General features: G+C 40.4%; 7 protein-coding genes across 7 annotated transcripts in view; 3 read left to right on the plus strand and 4 right to left on the minus strand.

The window, feature by feature from the left end:
- Positions 1-22,035, minus strand: part of CenG1A (Centaurin gamma 1A) — a 58,843-nt gene that overhangs the window by 32,002 nt on the left and 4,806 nt on the right. The gene's annotated exons all lie outside the window — the stretch shown is intronic.
- On the minus strand, positions 11,787-12,715 carry LOC108069204 (uncharacterized). The gene is made up of 2 exons (XM_017159196.3): positions 12,500-12,715; positions 11,787-12,443 (listed from the first exon to the last, which is right to left on the minus strand). The coding sequence occupies exons 1-2, from the start codon at positions 12,697-12,699 to the stop codon at positions 11,891-11,893; spliced, it is 753 nt and encodes a 250-aa protein (XP_017014685.2). The 5' UTR covers positions 12,700-12,715; the 3' UTR covers positions 11,787-11,890.
- Positions 13,075-14,555, minus strand: LOC108069201 (uncharacterized). The gene is made up of 2 exons (XM_017159193.3): positions 14,375-14,555; positions 13,075-13,871 (listed from the first exon to the last, which is right to left on the minus strand). Exons 1-2 carry the CDS (start codon positions 14,517-14,519, stop codon positions 13,123-13,125), a joined length of 894 nt encoding a protein of 297 aa, XP_017014682.2. The 5' UTR covers positions 14,520-14,555; the 3' UTR covers positions 13,075-13,122.
- LOC108069202 (uncharacterized) lies at positions 14,674-15,728 on the minus strand. Its single transcript, XM_017159194.3, has 3 exons — positions 15,590-15,728; positions 15,369-15,534; positions 14,674-15,305 (listed from the first exon to the last, which is right to left on the minus strand). Exons 1-3 carry the CDS (start codon positions 15,693-15,695, stop codon positions 14,714-14,716), a joined length of 864 nt encoding a protein of 287 aa, XP_017014683.2. The 5' UTR covers positions 15,696-15,728; the 3' UTR covers positions 14,674-14,713.
- On the plus strand, positions 17,170-18,110 carry LOC108069203 (uncharacterized). Its single transcript, XM_017159195.3, has 2 exons — positions 17,170-17,298; positions 17,364-18,110. Exons 1-2 carry the CDS (start codon positions 17,229-17,231, stop codon positions 18,068-18,070), a joined length of 777 nt encoding a protein of 258 aa, XP_017014684.2. The 5' UTR covers positions 17,170-17,228; the 3' UTR covers positions 18,071-18,110.
- LOC108069205 (uncharacterized) lies at positions 18,784-19,665 on the plus strand. Its single transcript, XM_017159197.3, has 2 exons — positions 18,784-18,902; positions 18,964-19,665. The coding sequence occupies exons 1-2, from the start codon at positions 18,824-18,826 to the stop codon at positions 19,617-19,619; spliced, it is 735 nt and encodes a 244-aa protein (XP_017014686.2). The 5' UTR covers positions 18,784-18,823; the 3' UTR covers positions 19,620-19,665.
- Positions 20,808-21,582, plus strand: LOC108069206 (uncharacterized). The gene is made up of 3 exons (XM_017159198.3): positions 20,808-20,945; positions 21,006-21,284; positions 21,351-21,582. The coding sequence occupies exons 1-3, from the start codon at positions 20,907-20,909 to the stop codon at positions 21,549-21,551; spliced, it is 519 nt and encodes a 172-aa protein (XP_017014687.2). The 5' UTR covers positions 20,808-20,906; the 3' UTR covers positions 21,552-21,582.

Here is a 22,035-nt window from a genome sequence, read left to right on the forward strand (position 1 = left end):
AATTTCATTACGCTGCATTTTCCTCATTACAAGGCTTGCATTTTATTTTAATGAACTGAACGCGAGTCGCGTGTCCTGCGCCGCGTATCCTGTGCGGGATTTTAGGCGAAGCGCAGGCGCAGACAGTTTAAGTGCAGCACTTTTTTTTTAGGGGTGGACGGTCAGCGAGTCAGTTGACCAACGGTCAACTGGCGTTCAAGTTCGGAGGGGCTGACGGATCCAGAGAGTCTGATTGATTGATTACTCAACTGACCGTTGAGTGGACTTAATGGTTAGCAAAGCCTAATGCCATTTGTCAATTGTACTTCGGTCTCATTTGCATGCATTTCGGATTAGTTTGACAGGAGCATCGAAATGATTGCATTAAATTTTGGGAGGGGTTCGAAGTACACCGCTAAGTACACTCATAAAAATAATTTTCTACATTTTAGAAAATTGCCCTAAAAAAATTTTCGCCCTTGAACTGAGAAAAATTTTCTATTTTCACGACAATTTTGCCATAAATTCAAGGCAGGTGACCATAAAAAAATATTTTTAGGGTTAATTTTTCTATTTTTCTAATAATTAGGGCGATTTTTTCGATTTGCTTCGATTTGACCTTTTCTAAATCCAACGGCGAATTGCCCTAATTTTTTTTCTAAAATTTGTCTAAATACAAGGGCGATTCGCCTTAAAAATCACTCCAAAAGTGTGAAATTCGGTAGCCCAGCGGTCTAATCACTTGCGCTTTCAACTTTGCTATATGAGGACTAAGGTCGTGGGGTTGTGGGTTCGAACCCTGTGTGATTCAACTTGATTTTTATATTTTTTTTTTTTTTGTAAACGTTATAATACTAAGGACATTTTTTCGTCCGAATTTTAAATTAAAGTAGTCTTTAAACCTTAAAAACGTATGGGAGTTCTGAGTTAAAAGCATCTTTGTGTTTGCTGGCAAGAAAACGGGACTAATTGTCACAATCGTCAGGAAAAAATATACGGTTTAGTTGCCTTTAGTCAAAATATAACGTAGACCTCAAGAAAATAAGATGTCTGCAGAGTTTGTTCGTTGTCTTGCGCGATGGGTCTGTGGTGCAGCGGTAGGACGCTAGACTCTAAACCGAGAGGTCGTGGGTTCGATTCTCGCAACGACCAAAAAAAGTAAGTTGTTTTTTCTCCTCATATTTATTTCCCTAATTCGTTTACAAACATGATTTTTCAGTTCTAACGGCTGTGTTGTATAGATCGGGCCCCCCCTCTCAACGCAGCTCCCATATAAGCTACACACCAATACAATAATATGAAACGGTGTCCTCCGCCGGTGTTGTTTAATTAAAGCAGCAGTCCCAGAATATAGACGATTAAAAAAAAAACATGCTTCCCAAATTCAGTTAAGCATGCTCAAACACGATTTTTTTTAATTTGTCTAATTTTTTAGGGCATTTGCCTATAAAATCAGAAAATTCGCCCTTAATTTTAGAAAAATACACCTTAAAATTAGGGCAAATCACCCTAAAAACAGGAAAATATTTCTTATTTCAAGAAAAATCACCCTAAATTAAACCAAATTTCCATCGGGATTTTTTAGAAAATTTTTCTAAATACACGGGCGAATCGCCAGCGGATACGATTTATGGGCGATTTTCTAAATCCACGGGCGAAAAGTCAGTTTTTTAGGGCGATTTAGGGTAAAAATTTCTATGAGTGTAGATCTGAAGTTTATTGCAAATACTAAGGTGATGTTCTCTTTACAGTTTTTAAGGATTAAAAGAAAATGCATAAAAAGTACGGCTTGCAATATTATCGATATTTTTACAATATCGTATCGATAAAATCGATGTCTTAAAGGAACAAAAAATGTTTAAGGTAAAACAATTTTTATAATTATGTTTATAAAAAAAAAGTTAGGAAAAATATCGATGTTTCCGATAAAAATATATGTTTGAAACATATATCGAAAATATCGATAACTTTTTTTTAACGTATTTTAACATTTTGTTATTTTTTCAACTTACATTGATCTAACCCCTTTTGTTTTTAGGCCTTTAATCTCTGGTGAATCCTCAAAACCCCCGTTAAATCCAATCGATTCAATGTTTTCGCTTTGCAATTTTTTGTTTCACATTTCCACAACAGGGCGTGCTCTATTTTGGCCTACGTTGGCAGGCCAGAGGATTTTTCCGCACATTGACGTTGACAGAATGTCAGGCCGGGATTTATGTCCTGGCAGGTAGGCTGGCTGGGTTACAAAGAGTAAAAACAAAATAAAAGGTAAAACAACACTGCGACGACTGTCATTCATGGACTTGTCCGAATGCGGGAAATTCCGTAGCGTTTGCCAATGTTGGCCATTTTCGGAATTTGATCCTGTTGATGCTGCTGCTGCTGCTGAAAATCCCCTTAGCTCTGCTCTGTCGAGTAATTAGTCGCCTGTCAGCGTTTGGTTTGTGCTGCGACTTAGGATACCGGGCAGGATTTGCCACCTGCGCACACACAGAAGCGCAGCTCGAATGTCCTGCGGCAGGCGTAATCTATCAGCGGCAAAAGGCAACAATGTGCGACACATTCCCCCACCCTTCCCTTCCAGTCGAAGTGTCCCACTTTTGATGAAATGTCGTCTGTGCCAAATGAGAAATCGCCATGTGCTGCTCCTCCATTATCTAGAATGGGCCAGAAGTAGGCTCTGCCCCCGTTTACCGACTGCATAAAAGGGATAGCACAGTAAACATCAACGGCAGCAGCCACTAAATGAGTTTTGCTCTACATTGATGGCGATGCAGAGATGATGCTCCTCTTTATCCCTGCATCGCCTCTTTATCCTGTTCTCCGTATCCATTGTAAGCCAAAGTGGGTCGGCGGTTTGTTTTCGCAAAACTGTCGCCTGTTCAAAGCGCAACTCACAATGCCCTGACACACATAACGGATGGAACTCTTCTATTTCCAAGGAATAACGAATCAAGAAACCCGTCACGTCGCAGGCGACGTCTGAACAAATTAGCTTAAATGCCTCGGGGCTTTTGTCCCTCATCTCACACCTTCTCCTCTGATTTACGAGACACTATCCTCAGACTCAGCTGTCTGTGTAATTGGCTTAGATCGATTAGATGATCTGTGACGATCGATTTGACATAATAGAGCTCAGAGAATTTTTAAAGGATCAGAGGTTTACGGAACGAAGATCGTAAAGTACGGTGAAGTCTTAGTTTTCAGTCGAGACCTGGGTTGCTATAATAAATAAATCCTGAGTAAGTCCTAACTATAATACTTGCTTATTAGGCATATAAAAACACTTTTAATTTAAATTTTTTAGATTTTAGTTAATTTTTTCTTTTTGTTAAATTATACGAATAAGTTTAGTATATTTATATTTATTATCCCATTAAGAGTTCTTAAAATTTCTTTAAGCTTTAGAACTATTGTGGCCACCAGAAACCCGCAAAATCCAACTTGAATGCTTTTTGTAAAACCCCCAAAATAGGCTCTTAAACGAAAATTCCCAAGAAACCCATTGTGAGCTGTCTGTCACACAGGAACAACTGCAGTTTTTAAGACTCCAAGAGTAAAAAAAAAATGAGACCAAGAGAATTGTAAATGAAATGAGTTCGTTGCGAAACGGCAAAACATTTTCAGCCTCAATTGCAGTTGTTGTCAGGACGACGAGAACAGGAACTGCCGGGGGGAAGCCAAAGGCAGACGACATTCGGTCTACAGGCTACTTCCTTGACACGGACATAAAAACCTAAATAGTTAATCCTTTTCCTTTTTTTTATGCGGGCCCGCCAGAAGATTGCGAAAATCGCCCAAAGGATGCTGGAATTCCGAATCCGGTGAGCCTGTGAATTTGTCAAAGAGTTGTGCAAACATTCGGGGGGGAAAGGGGAATGGGTAGCCGAAAACAAGAGCAACAACAAATCGAATGCAATCAAAATTAAAGCGCTTAGAGCTGTGACAACAGCGGGGCAAACAATCGCGGAGCCGAACGAAGGAGGGCAATCCTTTTTCGGGAAGGATTCGCACAAAGCATCCCTGGGATGTCCTGCCGGCAATTTAAGCGAATTAAAGCGGAGTTCGTATTGATTTAGGTTTTGGCTCAGCCCGAGAATAAAAAGCGAAGAACCCAACCAAAGGACGAAGACATCTCCTGCTGTGGCTTAAGGAAAAAAAAGAAAAATATATATACATATGCCTATATACTGAAGAAAACAGAGCAAGTTACAAGGGGGGAAACAAACATGCAAACAAAAACAAAAATACAGCACTCGAAGCGTTTAACTTTGGCTTAAGTGTTTGCCAGGACGTGCCAGGACCAAAACCCCTTTACCTTTACCTTCCCGAAACGTGCAACGTTGCAATGGCTGCGGTGAGCGGCAACCGAAAAAATCCCTCCAAGTGTCATCGACACTTGTGCGGCTGCCTTAAGGGTTGTGCCCCCTCGCGGGCAGAGGAACTGGATCTCGAGAGAGGAGGAACCCAGGAGCAGAACCGGAACAGGCAGGCAGGATCGGTGGAAGGAGCCTCAGAGAGTAGGCCTGAATGTGTCGCATAAGTGCTAATAATTGTGCCCTCGCACAGTTGGCGGTCGCCTTGGGTTAAGAAGGGGTTAAGAACGAAGGAACTTAAACCCAAGACTTCCTGCGGCTAAACGCTCAAAGGATCTGCACATTAATAGGAAAGGAGCGACAACTCCACCCAGTCAATTTGAGCAAACTTTGTTCATCTCAAATGCATTACAGATCTGAGAGATCTGATTTAGAGGCGGAATATTTACATTTGGGAACCTCACGATAGCTATGAGTTATCGTAATATGTGGTAATATACATTAGAAAGGGTTAGGAAGTGTATCCCTTAGGGTGTGAATAAATAATAAGAAAATGGTACATTATTAGAAATCTTATCACTCATCTACAAACAACTTTATCATATTTTAATAATTTCTTAAATCTTTAGTAACATACAAAATAGATCCACTATATTATTAAAAATTGTAAAATATTCATTTTCCATTAAATTACCATTTTCCATTCTGCATATTCTAACAATGATTTTCATCCTAGAAAATTTCCAATAGCATAGCTCCTCTCATTGCGTGATTAATGATGATCAGAATTCGCACTAAACCATGAACCCAATGAATGTAAGTTCAATCCATTGACCAAAATTTGCTCATTAATGGTCTGGGCCATTGCCACATCCTGATCCATGTTGAACATCAAAGAAGTCGAACAGTAAAACATTTTTTGCCTGCCTGTCCACTCCATTAGTGGTGAAAAAATCAAAGGATCCCCATCATTAGCCAAAAACTCGACACATGAAGGATGATTAATGATTAATGGTCCTTGGTCCTGCGGACAGGACATGCGCCGGAGTGCAGCACTCAAGTGCAAGCCACTGAACCGTTACGAATAAATCATATCCCAAACCGCAAATTGATCGAAGTTTGATGACATTCGGGAACAGTTTCCATATTTTTTGAGATGTCTTTCGATTTTTTTAACTATACTTTTTGTTTCTTAGTCCGATTTCTTTGTGCTCTTTATCCATGTGCTCTCATCTAAGAAATTACTTTCACATAATTTGTGTTGTCATCTTGCCGATCGATTTTGTTAAGTTTTGTATGATTTATTTCCTTTCTCGAGGATTGTCCTCATCCCCCTGGAGAGATAAAACAGATCGATTACTGTTTTGTCTTGGGTGAAGCGTAATCGGATCACATATAACCGCAAAAGAATACAAAAACCCTTAAGGACTATTCGCTCGTAATGGAAACTTCAGTGAGACAATACAAAGTTAAACTCTTCAAATCGAATGCTGAGATCAACCGCAAAAAAGGTATCTAGATCAAAAGAATCACAAGGCCATTAAGAAGAACAATTTGTCATATTAAAAGTGGAATAGAGTGTTGATCCTTCATATAAATATACTTTGAGGACATTCAAGAATTTACTAAATAAGATAAAATAAATCATTCAAATGAAATAATATTTTGGTTATATTATATACTTTGAGGACATTTAAGAATTAACTATATAAGATAAAATAAATCAATGAATCGATATAATATTGTTAAAAATTTTAATGGTCTGTATTAAATATTCTGTAACTTCATGTGAATAACATAATAATGCAAAAGATGGTCATCTTAAATTCTTTAATTTATGTTTGAAAAACTAAATACTTTTTCTTTCTTTAGATGAAGAGTACCAAAATCCCATTATTTTGAAAAATGCAATTAAACTCGATGCTCAAACTTCCTTTCACACCTCGCAGATGGGATTCCTGCTGCTATGTACTTCCTCGTCATCCGCAGGATCTGTCGGCAAACATTAGATGCGAGCTAGGAATCGGCTTGACTCCTAATCCCGACAACACGAAAGCTAAACTGGGAATCGTGTAGTGAAAGGAACTTTAATTACGTCTAATTATTCAAGCGTAACGTGACGGGATGAGGCGTCCCAAGACAGCGAGGATTACAGACACTCTCGCACAGAAGGGACAGCTATTCGTCTGTCGTGTCAGAAATCCAGGATTAAACATATGTAGATCAGAAAGGAAGACCCTACCAGGGGGGCTGATTTTTTCAGATTTTCTTCTTTCCTGACTGACTGAGATTTTTTTTTCCATCTTGGCTTGCAGCTTGAGTAACCGCACGGAGCAAAAAAAAATACATCACAATTCGAAGGACAATGCCTGGGAGCACATCCTTATGAGATTAAAAATGCAAATCAGCTGAAGGCAGCCGCAAGGAAAAATATGAAGAGTCCAGAGGACAAGGACAAGGAATGACGTTGCAGTTGGGCGGAGGGAAAATGTAATTGTTGTCTGTCGAGCGAGGATGAGGATAAGGATGAGGTGGAGGATGACTGCGGTGTGGCCTGCCCAGAAACATGACAGCTTCATGTGCCTGCTCGTCCCGAGGCAGCTGCGCATGCGCCGTGGATGATGAGACTGATGTCTTGGCGGTTGCACGAATATTTGTGCAGTTTTGCATTGATTTTCATTAGCATTTACCGCTTTCCCTTTTTTTTGTAACAATTTTTTGTTTTGTTTATCCTCGTGGAGGATTTTTGGGAATTTTTTTGTACAGCCGCTTGCATGATTTGACATAATTTTGATGAATGACTCGGGCGGGGTTTGAAATTGTTGCCATAGCTGCTGACATGCGAGGATAACTCTATTTCGTCATGGTTGTGTGGTATTGCAAATGAGTTGGGCAAAGCTGCAAGGGATATCACATTGAAACTACTATTAAATACCCCAAAATAAAAAATTGATGAGGGAAAAATAAACTTTTACACCGACTATTTAAATCAAGTGATGGATAGTTGCTCTATATATTATTGCTGTTCCACATACCTTTCCCATTCAACCATTCTCAGCTTAAGTTGCTTTTCGGGACCCATAAAATCTAAACAAATGCCCCTAATGAAACATAAAATTAACAAAGCATCGCCAAACAATTCGTACACAGATTGTATTTGTAGCATTTTCGAATTCGAGGGTCTTAACCCCCGGGTCCCGTAAGACAATGGCGCCAAAGGGTTAAAGGTGTAAACATTTGACAAAAGTGTCACATCAAAGATACGAGGAGTTCGCCCTGCAACAGCTGTCCATTGGGTAGAATTCGAAAGGAGAACGGCAGGACACCTCCTTCTTTGTCATGTTAATACATAGCAGCTTGCCCGAGATCTGATTTGGATATGGAATCGGTGTAGGAATGGGAATCACAATCACAATCTCGACCAACTGCAAGTGTCTGCATTTCTTGGTTTGACAGCTGTCAAAATGCTAATAAGTCATATTCAGTGTTTGCGACTGCGAGTGCCTCCTTGTGCATGCCGGGCAAGGATTAAGGAATGTAATTGAAATCACTGATTGATTGATTGATGGATCTCGGGAGTGCTAAAGAGTAAAGCTAACGCACATGTGGGCTTGATTCATTAGCGGTACCAGCAGATATGAAAGTGATACGGTACCTTGATAAGCAGTTGGTATGAAAAATAACAGAGTTCAATAACGATACTGATATAGAATATTTTAGGATTTAAATTAATGAATTTGGCATTAAGCTAGGCCATACATTTTTACTCAATTAATTATGGAGAGTAAAAATGTTTTAAAATCAAGTAAATTATCGAACTGTTCTAATTTGTTACGGTTATCGATAATACATCAAATATTGATATATCAATATTTTTGTACACATATCGAACATGTCCTTATATCGAACATGTGATTTATGTATATATAAGAAATATGAAATACATCAATATTTTAAAGTAGTAATTTAAATATCATTAAAAAAAAAAGAAATATTATCGTTAGAATATTTATAAAAGTATACGACAACCCTATAATTGTCTAGGTATTTTATTTATAAGGTTCCATTTCAAAGTTCATCAAAGGAACTAAATGTTGGTCCTCGGAAACTTGCACTCCTGTGGGGTGATTAATTCATTAAGTTCCTCCCAATCCCACTTTCAAGGAATTTCTCAATTAGAGCAGCCAGCAGAGCAACAAATTGATTGATTCCCATCACTCCTATCGCAGCAGACAGAGTGAGTTGGGACTTAAGTAAGGAGATAAGACCAACTTGCAGACGAAACAGGCAAGTTAAGTCGAACAGACTGCAAGTAGAGGATGTAATCCTGTTAGGCAAAACTTTGGGCGCAGCCTTCGAGGACGAACTTCCATGGCAGCCCATCTGCAACTCGCGGCAAATGCGCAATTTTCAGCTTGACTTGGTCCATGAAACAAATTCGAGATGAGCGCACAGAGAGGGGCATGTCAACCTTAATTGAAACAAGAGGGAACGTTATAGTCGGATGCCCCGACTATCAGATACCCGTTACTCAGGTAAAGGGAGTGCGAGGGAGATGGAGATAGAGATAGAAAACGTTGATCACGCATAACTTTTTAACGAATGGTCCGATTTGAAAAATTTCTTCTACATTTCGATAGGTATTGATAAACACAATAAAACTGCATTTTTACTTTTCCAAAATATTAAAATTTTTAAAATCGTATATAAGCGATGGTGGGCGTTAGAGGGGGCGTGGCACCATTTTGAAACAAACTTGCGCTGCGTAGGAATTCCTAGAATCTGCATGCAAAATGCCAATCTTCTAGCTTCTATAGTTTCCGAGATCTCAGCGTTCATACGGACAGACGGACAGACAGACAGACGGACAGACGGACAGACGGACATGGCTAGATCGACTCGGCTAGTGATCCTGATCAAGAATATATATACTTTATGGGGTCGGAAACGCTTCCTTCTACCTGTTACATACTTTTGCACGAATACAATATACCCTTTTACTCTACGAGTAACGGGTATAAAAATAAAAAGTAAAGCGTACGAAACTGAGCCGCATCCTTGCACAACCTTCTGCCGCATCCTTTTTGCTCCTATATTTTTCTTCTCCTTATTTTTTTGTTTCGGCGGCGGTTGTTCATTTACAGGACAGCGCACCTTTTCTTCGCGTGCGATTTTCAGGAAATTGCGCTGCTCAATTACAGCGAATCTGTGCTGCCCTGGGTATTTTGAATTTTCTCATCTCGTTTTCACCGTTGACTTGGCCAGGACAATTGCCGCGAAAGGGGCAAAGGACGAGAGGGAAGTCGCGATCTTACTACGTTTCAAATTAAAACCCATTTAATGCGCAACAAGAGGGAAAACAACGATGGTAGCTTCTTTGAGTAAACAAAAGGAATATATTCCATCTGGAGGCCCGTCCTTTGTCGTAACCCATTTTGTATCTTATCTTGTTCGAAGGTCGTGGGGTTGTGGCACTCTATGATTTATTTCCCCCCTTCGGAATTGGCTCTCTAATGAATCCTAATTCGAGTGTTCAACAATTCAGTGCATCATAAATTTTAAATTAACCCCAATTTCTGGCACTCAATCCTTGGCGCAAACGGGGTTGCCCAGAATGCAAATATTTACGTCTTTCGCCAGTGTGGAAAATGAAAAGCAAAGCTTTGCACTCGCTCTTTCAATTAGCCTTGTGGCAGTTGACTGACTGGTGGTGAGCAGGTGAGGCCTGAAAGCCCTCAGAAGGCCCAAAAACAAGCGTAGGCAATTAAAGTTGGTCTAAGATGGGTTTCAGGGATGTGGGCTACTTCAAAGGAGGGATTTTACGAGCCAGTTAAGTGGTTAGAACTCGCTTCGAAGGGTTGGTCTAAAAGGCAAGGTGAAACTATGAAAGGGATTCCAACTAATTATCTTACTCACTTACAAGAGCCAAAAAAGTTAAGTTAAAGAAGAATAAACTAATTAAAAACTATACCTGAGAAGTTAGGAAGTTCTTTATAAAACATACTACATGATTTTATAAGCTTTAATTCATTGTATATACTAGAAATAATAAATATAATAGATCTACTGGTTATATAAGATATACCAGTTTTAAATAGTTAAAACCTACCTACTAAAATATTTTATTTTCCTTTAGATCTTATAGAGAAACAAAGAGCAACCCATGAGTGATTTTCTTTCTGGGTTGCCCATAAAGGATGCTTGAGAACCTTTAAGAACATTTTCATACCTCCAGCTGGGATCCTCGAGCAGCCACCCAGGGAGCCCATGGCATATGCAAAAACCAACACTTAAGAGTCTCCCATTGAGGATGAGATGAGTTCAGTAGATTTTTTGTGGTCATACACAAATCGAGGCTAATCAAACTAGGCCAAAGCGATGCCCAGAGCAGTGGGTTGGGTTGGCGGTACATTCAGCTAAAAGAATTTAATGGCTTTTGGAAAATTGCCTCGTAAATGTCAACAAATGGATGGGGTTGGGGTACGTATGCAGTTTTCGCTATTTCGAATGGCTTGGCTTCCTTCCTTCGGGTTCGGATTGTGGCCAAAAAGTCTGTTAGTCGGGACAAGGACAATGCACAATGCAACAGACTGTCCGGTAGGTCGTAAAACTTCCTTCGAGACAATGCCACAGCCAGCAGGACATCTCGCATCTCACAGATGGGCACTGAGCACGTAGCACTCGTGGCAGAACCCAAACGGCTTTTTGTTTATTTTTGCATTATGACAATCTCTCTTGAGAGGACGCAAGGTGTGCCCCTAAAAAGAAAGATGGCTCGTAAATTGCAAATGAAATGAGCCAAAACGAATTTCATTGCGGTGAAAGAAAGCCGGAGAGTTTGAAAAGAGAGTTTTTGAGATCTCACAGAGATCGAGGAGATCAATAGTACTCTGAACTAATTAACAACAAATGATGACATTAGACCGCAATCTAAAAAATAATCTGTACAGAATCTGAAAAAAAAGGATATAAAAAAAAGAAAGAAAAAAACCAGCTGCTGCTGGCAAAGCCACTCGCAAATCTCTGAGGCTAGAAAGTGTTGGACCGAAACTCGCAGGACCACCCGTCGATGTCCTGCTGCGCCAGGACTCGTGCTTCGGTTTCAGACCGACGATTGAGATGTCCTGCTGCTGCTGCAGCGGCAGCGATTTTCCTCATTTCCCAATCCGATTATGGACTTTGCTTTCGCCTCCCCTCAACGCACAAAGATCAACATTAATTTATGGTCGAAACGATTAGAACGCGAAATGGAGGTCCCCCAAAAATAGAAATTAATAATGAAGAACGGGAATATTTTATATACTCACTGGCTATAAACGGGGAAATCTAATCGAGCTTACCTGTAAAGAGAGTTGAAGAAAGAAATGATTTATTAGTACTTCATTATAATTAGAAAGTGAGCTAAAAAATATTCAGAATTCCCAATGTATAGATTTGCTTTCTTAAAACTATGTTAAACCTCTAAAAACCACGTAGTCAAACACCAGAAAATTCTCATTAATTTGTTATATTTGTTATCAAATGTTTTCTTAGTCATTTATTCACATTCAAACACTTGAACACCTGGCAGTCGACTTCCTCAACGGGGCAGCACTTCAGCAAATTGGCTCCACCGGCAGAATGCCATCGACCAGGCCCAAAATGATAGCGGTAATCTCGTACCAGGCTATGTTATCCAGCACTACGTTCATCGGCGGCACAATGAGCTCCTCCATGAACTGGGAAACTTCCGCGGGGTTGTCGTTGATCAAGATCTCTAGATACTCCTTGACCAGATCGTTGATGAACTTCGAGTACAGGCGACTGTTCATGATGCCTGTGATCTGTGACTTGGCCTCCTCCAATTCCCAGTTGACCTTCCAGCTCTTTACATACACTCCACTGGTGGCCGACTTTGGGCGAATGACGAAGCTGCCGTAAGCACGGAAGTTGATCAACTCCAGATTAAAGACACCATCGCCCCACAGGGAGAAATCACCGCCGAACAGACGGGCCAGGAGATTTAGTTTATAGTTTGAGCTCTTCAGCGAAATCTTGGGAAAGTTAATGTCGAACTTGATGGTATGGAAAATGTTGTTCCATTCCAGCTTGGAGAATTCATAGCCATCTAGGCCCTCGAGAATCAGTTTAGTAAAGTTTCCATTGCAACTAGGGGTTTATATTCGTTGAGATTAATTTTGAAATTTAATTATAATATTAATTACCCAAAGCTCTCAGTTTTGAGGGCGATTTCTTGGTAGGCTATCTGGGCTGGGGCCAAAATGGGAACTCCTCTGTCCGGATAACCACATCGCATCTGCAATCGCAGGAACTCCGTCAGTTCGCGCAGCTCATCGTCGAACAACTTGGCGGAGCCCAAGGAGAAGCAAAGGAGGGCCACAAAAATTACACAAGAAGCTCTCATCACGAATAGCAAATAGGAACTGCTAATGATTCAACGCAACCAGGTAGTTTTTTCCCTCACCGAATCAGCAATAACGATTAGCCACTTAAGTAGCAAAAATCGATAAGATTGGATTAGGCAGGTGCAAAGGAGATAAACGTTGGTGTTCTTGAATTCTTGCAGAATAAAATGATTAGCAAAACTATAAAACAAATATAATTAATTTGTTTAAATTTGGGATTCAAGTTTGGCATATCCAAAAACTAAAAAAATTATTGAGAAACACACTTCATGAATTAAGAATTCTTAATTTTATACCACCATCTTTTGATTGATATCAAAATTCGGAACAGGAAATAAAACTCAAATAGAGAACCCCCAAAAGTAGACCAATGATTGAATATATCGACAAGTATTTATTCACGACCGTCTCTGAGTCTGCACTTAGGCCCAGGGATCGGCAGAGGGATCGCAATCGGCGACAATCGGATCGTCCTCGCTCTCACCATCGCTGCTGGACAGGATCAGATCGACGACAGTCCAGAAGTCCTTGCCCTTGAGCATTTTGTTGACTCGCGGCACGATAGCATTCTCGATGGTCTCGGAAATGGCAGCCTGGTTGCCATTAATCGCCTTCACCACGATGTTCTCCAGCTGGCTGTTGATGGCACGGTTAACCTTGCCGTTGCCCATGAATCCGGTGATGTCCGACTGTACGGACTCCAGCGAGATGGTGGTCTTCAGGGAGGTGATCTTGGCGGAGCCCCACAGCATGGGCAGCTTGTACTTGAGGGTGCCGGCAATGCGCAGGTTGACCAGGTCGAACAACAGCTCGCCGTTGCCCTCGTACTCCACGGAAAGACCCAACTGACGCAGGGCATCGATCAGGGTATCGGTGCTGTACTTCTGGGCGGTGGTATCGATGTTCTTGAACAGGAAATCAAAGGTCACCTTGCTGGTGATCACGTTCAGCTTGAACTTCTGGATCTTGAAGTCATCCAGACCGGCGACCTTCAGGTGGAACACATTGTTAACGGTCTCGAAGATGCCCTTCTTGAAGTCCAGATCGATTTCCTCGATGCGCAGAGGGGCCAGCACTGGGATGCCGTACTGCGGCCATCCGCACTCCATATTTTTCTGGAGTTTGCGGATGAAGCGACGCGCCTGCCAGGACACAATGAACTGGGGGGCAACTGGAGGATTTTTTTTTTTGATTTTTAATTAGAAGCACATTGGTATTGGTGGAGATTTGCTATCCCTCGCTATGATCTTATATACAAATTTTAAGTTAAACATTTAAAATTGTAACATAAACAAAACAAACAAAATAATAATCAATTAATATTTGTTATTTTAATTATAGTTACAGTAATCTCACACATCACTACACTCAAAATTTACATTTTTTGACACAAAAAAAAAAAAATTATTATTTTTTCTTTTCGCTAACATAAACCAAATGAGTTGAAGAAAAAAATAATGAATTAATATTTATTATATTATTATTCTGATTTAAATTTTTAAGCAAAAAAAAAAAAATAAAAGAAAAATATATATATTTATTGCATTCATTTTGTTCTATGACTTTATTAGGAAGTATTAATAATTATTATTTGTAAAACAACACTATACTAATATTCAAATTCAAATAAAAAAAAAATAAATTTCTTTCCCTATCTTTTTGACCTCCTCTCACCTTCAACTCCCTCTTGGGGCTCCTCGAACAGATCGATGTCACCATTCTCATCCGCCAGCTCCAAAAGACGCTGCTCCACCTTGTTGGGCAGAGTGCCGGCGGCACAAACGGCCACCAGGCAGGCCAAGACTACCAGGAAACGCATGCTTGATATTGTGGCTTTTAGCAACTAGACTTGCTACTGATTTGGCCAACCCCCGGCCAGAGTCTTATATACCAAAATCCATCCCCTGCGATAAGGCCAAAAAGGTGATACTGAACGGAGATAGCTGAAGACTAATTAAAACGTAGATCGTGGACTCGCTTGGATTGCTTTTTATTGATGGTGTGCTTGGTACCTTAGTCAATCTTTTTGGACTCCACAGCCAACCAGGGGGCGGGAGTGGGATTGCAGGTTCCGGTGGTGGCACCGATCATGCTGAACAGATACCAGATCTTGTGACCCGTTAGATAGTTATTGACCAGGGGCACGAAGATCTCCTCGATCTTGGCGCTGATCTGCTTCTGGTTACCATTGATGAACGCCGGCACCTCTTTGTCGATCATCTCGTTAATGTACTCGTTGATCCTTCCATTGCCCATCACACCGCCAATGTTCGAGGACACTCCGCCCAGGCCGACGACGCAGCTGAACTTGTAGATCTTGATGGAGCCGAAGATGAAGGGCATCTTGTACTTGAACTCGCCCTGAATCGAGAGATTCGTGAGGCTGAAGGACAAGGGACCCGAGCTCTCATATCGCACAGACAATCCCAGTTGCCTCAGCATATCGACCAAAGTATCGGTATCCAAGTAGTGAGCGCTGGCAGTAAGCAGGGGTAGGTTGAAGCTGAACTTGACCTTCTTGCTGAAGGTGTAGCTGACCTTCAGCTGCTTGATCTCCATCTTTTCCAGGCCATCGAAGCGGAAGCGCAGGAACTGCAAAAGGGAACTAAAAAAGGTGAAAAAATTAAATAACCTTAGGTTAATCTCTGGTTAAGTATCAGTTACTCACTCGACCACAGATTCGGCCAGATGGATGCGCAGATCAGCATTGGTATAGGGCGCCAGTGGGGGGATTCCGTATTGGGGCCAGCCGCAGGGCATTTGGTTGATCAAACCCTTGATGGCCTTCTTGGCCGATCCATTCAAGATCAGACCCTGCGTATCGGGCTTGGCAGCTGTTTTTGGTTCGGTAAATTAAATCTCAAGAGACTTTGGCTTGGGATTACTTACGATTACGCTCCACTAGACGGTTCCACTCCTCCTCGCTGAGGAGCTTCACATCGTAGGCAGCTACGCTGGCCAAAAGGGCCACAAAAACACACACGATAGCTTTCATTGTATAGCCACCTGATTGATTGTTTTCAGCTGGTCAGTGGCTTTTATAGCAAAGCTTGGGGGCTGGCATTCGGCGGCGAGGAGGCGGGATCACTTGGCCAGGTTAACACTGCTAATCGTTTGTACTGATTAGCCGAACTGCGATGAACGTAACACGCGATTCACGATAGGCTACCGATTTAAGGCGAAGGAATTCAATCACAAAGCAAAAAGAACACTTGTATCGCACTTGAGTGCCTTGTTTTGGCCTAATCTCGACGGCCAATTGGCCAATCGAGTGTCAAAATCATTTAACAAAAATATATATTGCCTATCACCGGGATTAAATAGGCAAATAACCCAGACTACCGGGGGTAAAACTGCGTCAAACTCAATGCAGGTGTCCACGGATTACCCCTTGTTGACTGATTCGTATCACTCGATTGGGGGTAAATTCTATTGTCACCGAAGCTTCATCGACTTGCTTGGTACTCTTCATAAGGTTAAGGCTTCTCGTAAAGTGATTTATTACTGTTTTGATTAAGATTTTATAATGCCAACTAGCACATTTGGTAAATGATTTTCTGATATTTTTGTTGGGCTAGGACTGGCCGAAACTTTAGGACTCATAAATCATTTAGAGAGTATTCGGCTAGCCATCTGGTCATGACCGTCTGGAAATGTTTAATAATAGACCCATCCGTAAGTCCTTTAAATAAGCCGTGTCCAGTTATCGGCCATAAATCACTCAATGCACTCGAAAATGGTTTGATTGTAAATCAAAAAACAAACTTTATGCAGACTTTAGATTCTCAGAAGTGCATGGATTATTTTAAACCAAAATAAAACTTATGAAGAATAAGATTATCATTATTTTTCCTGGTTCAGGTGTTTGGCGCATTTAATATATAGATACTTAAAAAATATTCCTCTTCGGTTCTAAACACCTGCATGACCTTTAAAAATAATCCTGTTGGGTTCTAACACCTGCAATAATTTTCTTTAATGAATGGAAAGTTTTGAAATAAATGTATTTTTTAAGTACTTTATAATCTCTAAATAATAATTAATTCGTAACAATCAAAAGTGTGTTTAAGATCGCTGAGATTAGTGGCCTTGGAAACAAACCTTTTTTAAAAAAAAAAGGGAATAAAAGAATACCATTTAAATTCAAACATTAAAGACACACCCCAAAGAGACTTTGATCACAGGAAGGGAATGTTTTTGTTTGACTCGCTCAAACTATCTAACTTTTTATCCCCCCGGGAGATCTGATCATTTCCTCGGGATAAGTGCCCCAATGTATATATAACTAATCATTGAAATTAAAAAATTTGCCAACCGGGGAATCGTTGGCCGAGATAAGACAGCAATAAGGCATCGATCGAATATAACCGGTGGCTAATCAGGGCACGAAGCCCCCTCCTTATCACCAACCCACCTATAAGGTGGATCATCGTATAAAAAGCGGCTCGTGCGGCCGGACGATTGAGTAGTATAAATACCGTACGTACTACGAACAGTTGGTTAGGACTCTCTCAGTCAAAGCAATATAATGAAAATCTTCGTGGCTCTTTTGGCTTTTGTGGCCGTTGCCAGTGCGGCCTCCGTGGGCGAGCCCATTGGTAAGACAATCTAAATCATATATATATTATTTTATTATATTGATTTACACCCATTTATTTACCAGATACCCATTCGATCTCCAGCACGGTTGTGGAGCTGATCGAGGGTATTCAGGAGCAGATGCCCTGCGGATTCCCCGGCCTTGGCCTTCCGCCCTTGGCTCCCCTGAGAATCGATCACCAGGATATTGACATCGACACCAGCGTGCTGAAGGCTGAGGGATCCGTTGATCATTTCCGCCTCAATGGTCTGAATGATTTCGATATCGATGAGATGAAGATCAATGCCCTGACCAGCAAGGTCACCTACAAGTTCTCCTTCCGCGACGTGAACGTGGACACCGTCTACGACCTGAAGGTGCTGCTGAAGAAGTACGGATTCACCGTGAACCTCATCGGTGCCGGTCACGCCAAGTTCACCATCAAGGATATGGTTATCTGGGGAACTCTGAAGTACTCCCTGGGCATGCTAAGCGGCAATTTGAAGCTGAAGTCCCTGGAGGTGCGCACCCACTTGGGTGAGGTTGACTCCGAGATCGAGGGCATTCTGGGCGATGGCCAAATCAACGAGAAGATGAACGAATACCTCGCCGAGGTCGTGGAGCTGGCCATCAATGAGAACGAGGATCTGATTGCCGATACCATCGAGACCATTGCCCTGCCGGCGGTGAACAGCGTCTTGGACGATCTCAGCATTGCCGAAATCATCTCCGGATCCGGTGGTGAGGGCGGTGAGAAGGAGGTCTGCATTCCTCCCGAGTTCGAGTGGTAAACAAATCATCGGTCATTAAACAACCGTTTTGAATCAAGTATTCGTCATCTGGCTCTTTTGTTTTTTGGCGGGGGGGATTTCCACTGGACTGTCTGCATCCCTAACTATATACTTAAGTGAAGTTTTAAAAACCTAAACATTTACAACACCTATCACTTATGGTCCTATTTCAAAGGCGGGGTCTAATCTCAAGTTGTGTCTTATCTGCCATAAAACACTTTGCCAAATTATTTGCCGATTAATAAGGGTACTTCAGTAGCAACACAGAAAGGAAATTTGTGTTAAAATTTACAAAAATTAATGTAAATTTAATTTAATGTAAAAGAGGTAATATAAGAGCTAAGTAGTCTGTTTTCTGCAAGAATTTATTACTTTAGACATGACTAAAGACATTTTTCTGATAAAATGAGATGGCAGTATTATTTAATTAATAGGAATACCCCTAATATTATTCCTAAAATGTATTCATTTGTAATTTTATTTAAATAAATGTTTACCTTTTCATAATAGAGCTTAAATATTTTTTTTATTTATTTAAAATATTTATATTTATTGTTTGTTACTCCAATTTTAATTGTATTTTATTTCTTCAATTTCTCGTTAATCCATTATAGGCACCTGAATTTTTTCTAACTGTAAAGATAGTTTATCTCAATGGGCTTTTTACTATATAAGAGGAAAGGCTTTCCTAGGCTTCGACTAGTGGATTTCGTGTGCTGAAGGGGTTAACTAGTGAGTTGTGCTATAAGAAGTATGAAGTCTGTGTTGCTGATTGCTCTTATCTTGGCTCTGGGCAGCTGTCAAGGTGCCGAAGTGGCCGAACCTTTGTCAGGTGAGATTTAAAAACACAAAGTTCAATCTTTGCAGAAGTTAATACAAACATCTTTTTTTAGCCCAGGACCGTTCTATCTCCAGCGTGATTCTGGAAGGATTTGAGGCGTTTAGGGGAGTCTTGCAAAATGGAAGTCCGGACTATGGAATCCCCGTAATGGCACCCATGAAGATGGCCAAGAGATCCCTGGATTTCAGCTCTGGCGAGTTCAGCGGAACTCTGGCAGTCGAAGATCTTGTGCTGCAGGGACTCGATCAATACGAAATTCTTGTGATGAAAATGGATATGATCAGGAGTCGCTTCCAATTCGAGTTCAACTTTCCCAGCGTCAATGTGACGACCCAATACGATTTGGACATGGGCAGTGGCTATCGCATGAAGCGCAGCGGTGGCGCCTTTTTTGCCCTCGAGAATCTGAACATTCAGGGCAGGATCAGCTACTCGCTGGGTGTGTTCACCTCCCAGCTGCGCGTGAAGGATGTCCTGGTCTATCCCTCGGTGGGCAATGTGAAATCGGAGATTGAGAACCTTTCCAAGTACCGCATCTTCAATCGCAAACTGAACGAGGTCATCGAGGAGTTCGTCACCCTGACGATCAACGACAACACCGACTTTGTGGCCTCCTGGGTCGATGAACAGGCCACTCCCATTTGCAACGATCTGATCGGAGATCGTACTCTGAGTGATATCATTGGTATTATCACGGGAGGAAACTAATAATGCAATAACCAATAAAGTCGACAGTATTTTCCAACTCAAATAATGCCATAGAATTTTTGGTGGTTTTTAAAACGTGGGAGCCATAAACCATGTGCGATCGGTTTATTTTTGTGACCACCGGTAGCTGGAAAACACGCAAAAACACCCCAGCAATTTGGTTAATCTAATCACACAGATTAAGCTTATAATAGCATTTCCTTTTGCCAAAGTTGATTAGGTTTTAGGTTGTTCAGGTGTCATTAAGTTCCAATTGTGTACATCAGCTAGTTCTAGCTTTTTTAGGTACATTTGAAAGGATGAATAAAAATTGTTTTGTTATGACTTTAATAAAACCCATTTTTTTGGTATTTCACAGACTATTCTACCCTACAATAGAATTATTTCAAAACGCATAACGTGCGTAAATTAATCTATTCAACATCGTTTAATTGTTCTTTAAAAAAAATGTAGCATAATTTTTGGCATTTCAATAAATAAAGTGGTAGAAAGTTTGATTGCCTAATTTAGGGCTGAACTCAGTTTGTGTTGCATACTTTTCGGTGAAAATGAAAAATAAATGCAGTTAAGACTTTCAAAAAGGGATGAATGTCCAATTAAATAAAAATATTTATAAGTATAAAATAAAATATATTTTATTTAATTTTATCTCGGGATTATAATCCTATATATAATATTTTTAAAAACAAATTGAAATACCAAAGTATACAACAAATTTAATAAAATCGTGTTATTAAGGAACAAGCTGCTAAGGATCAGGAACAGGATATATTATTTTTGTTCCAAAAAATCTGTACTTGTTGTACGTTTTTATTGAATTTGTATCTGCTAACATTTAGCACCACACACACAAAATATTTGCTTTGTGTATGCCAACTTATGTTATTTATTACCATACCCTTGGCAAGGTTAACCCAATGTTTGTTAGGTAACTGATAACAGAATCATGCGAGTGCTATACCACCCAGGCAGCTAGACAGACCTTGACAAAAATAAGATAGATCAATTTGGTCTCACTGAATCCAAAAACGTGTCTCAAAACTTTTGCTAAGTCGCAATTAAAACGACATAGATTTCTCAAATTTGATTGGGAAAAAATTATTATCTTCAGAGCGATCAGGGGAGCGCTACGAAATTTCCCAAGCAAGAGAAACCCTCGGGAGCTTATCACCTTGCCGAGAGAATGGAACATCCCACGGCTAATCAAAGCGTGTCTATTATTTTTAGCAATTAGTTTAAAAACACCATTCATTGAGTTCGGAGGCTTGAAAAATATATTCTCAAAAAATGCTGCTGAAATGTATTCCCTTATTTTTCTTGGCTCAGGTAAAAGCTATAAACACTCCCTTAGAATCACCCAGTTCAAAGTAATCTTTTACTTAACAGCTTTTAATAGCGGCTGCCAAACCAACGAATCCACATCTATTCAATTCCGATGATCCTTTGCAAAGGGAGTTGGAGAGACAGGCCAAGGAGGAGACAGTCCATCTCCTAGATTCCCTTTTCCGATCTCAGATTGCTTATTTCTCCGAGGTTAAGGCGGCTCTGAATCCCCAGACAAAGAGATCCCAGGATATTAGTCTATATATTACACGTTTAAACCAAGCCATTGCAGAGAAGGATATGGACAAAAAGGATCAAATGTGGCTGGACACTTTTGAAGAGGTAAAAGTCCCTGTTAATTTCTATTAAATAAATATAAAACTAATTTCTGCAAATAACCTTTTACAGTTCAAGGACTCTCCTTTACTACTTAACCGGGAATCCGAGACGGGACTCACCGACTCGCAATACAAGACCCTGCTTACGGGTCAAAAACTTCAGGACATATCCACCAAGTTCGTAACCGATGTGGCTGATTACTTCTGGCAAATAGCCAAAATCAGTGGCAAAGTCGTTGGCAATGGCATATCGAGCGGTAATCAATCGTAAATCATAATAAAACATTAATGAACTGATCAAACGGTATATCTTATTTCGCATAATAATTATGCCAGCAACGTAGGCAACAAATTTATTGACAAACCCACAAACCACGGTGAATCGACACACTTAAATTTCCAAATTTAAATTTTCTCTTGGCCTTCTTTTTTTTTGGAAAGAAAAATATCAGGCTTTAACGGTTTTCCGCTGACAATTATCATAGATTATCTTGGCTAAACGAAAGTGTAGGGCTTTTGATATTTATTTATTTTATTTATAATTTTAGGTGCTTTATTCATTTTAAAACCCACTGTATTACAAGGGAGACGCCTGCAGTCCAATGACAAAATGATAAATATTCCTATACACCCATCACGAATTCGTGAATCATTCGAAGCGACAACCAAATTGGGAGATATTATGACTTAATTGCAAAAACGCAAAAACTCTTCCGATTTGGCATTTCTTTTGTTCGAGCTTTTCGCTGTCAATT

Source organism: Drosophila takahashii, chromosome 2L (genome assembly GCF_030179915.1).
Source record: "Drosophila takahashii strain IR98-3 E-12201 chromosome 2L, DtakHiC1v2, whole genome shotgun sequence".
Lineage (NCBI taxonomy): Eukaryota > Metazoa > Arthropoda > Insecta > Diptera > Drosophilidae > Drosophila > Drosophila takahashii.

Excerpts from the sequence above, each read along its gene's own strand:
- LOC108069204 (XM_017159196.3), bottom strand. The coding sequence starts at position 12,699 with ATGAGAGCTTCTTGTGTAATTTTTGTGGCCCTCCTTTGCTTCTCCTTG. Across the intron at positions 12,444-12,499 it reads CTCAAAACTGAGAGCTTTGG|TTGCAATGGAAACTTTACTA; the intron begins GTAATTAATATT and ends ATAAACCCCTAG.
- LOC108069201 (XM_017159193.3), bottom strand. The coding sequence starts at position 14,519 with ATGCGTTTCCTGGTAGTCTTGGCCTGCCTGGTGGCCGTTTGTGCCGCC. Across the intron at positions 13,872-14,374 it reads GCCCCAAGAGGGAGTTGAAG|TTGCCCCCCAGTTCATTGTG; the intron begins GTGAGAGGAGGT and ends AAAATCCTCCAG.
- LOC108069202 (XM_017159194.3), bottom strand. The coding sequence starts at position 15,695 with ATGAAAGCTATCGTGTGTGTTTTTGTGGCCCTTTTGGCCAGCGTAGCT. Across the intron at positions 15,535-15,589 it reads CCGTCTAGTGGAGCGTAATC|CTGCCAAGCCCGATACGCAG; the intron begins GTAAGTAATCCC and ends AACCAAAAACAG. Across the intron at positions 15,306-15,368 it reads CTGGCCGAATCTGTGGTCGA|TTCCCTTTTGCAGTTCCTGC; the intron begins GTGAGTAACTGA and ends CACCTTTTTTAG.
- LOC108069203 (XM_017159195.3), top strand. The coding sequence starts at position 17,229 with ATGAAAATCTTCGTGGCTCTTTTGGCTTTTGTGGCCGTTGCCAGTGCG. Across the intron at positions 17,299-17,363 it reads CTCCGTGGGCGAGCCCATTG|ATACCCATTCGATCTCCAGC; the intron begins GTAAGACAATCT and ends TTTATTTACCAG.
- LOC108069205 (XM_017159197.3), top strand. The coding sequence starts at position 18,824 with ATGAAGTCTGTGTTGCTGATTGCTCTTATCTTGGCTCTGGGCAGCTGT. Across the intron at positions 18,903-18,963 it reads AGTGGCCGAACCTTTGTCAG|CCCAGGACCGTTCTATCTCC; the intron begins GTGAGATTTAAA and ends ATCTTTTTTTAG.
- LOC108069206 (XM_017159198.3), top strand. The coding sequence starts at position 20,907 with ATGCTGCTGAAATGTATTCCCTTATTTTTCTTGGCTCAG. Across the intron at positions 20,946-21,005 it reads CCTTATTTTTCTTGGCTCAG|CTTTTAATAGCGGCTGCCAA; the intron begins GTAAAAGCTATA and ends TTTACTTAACAG. Across the intron at positions 21,285-21,350 it reads GGCTGGACACTTTTGAAGAG|TTCAAGGACTCTCCTTTACT; the intron begins GTAAAAGTCCCT and ends AACCTTTTACAG.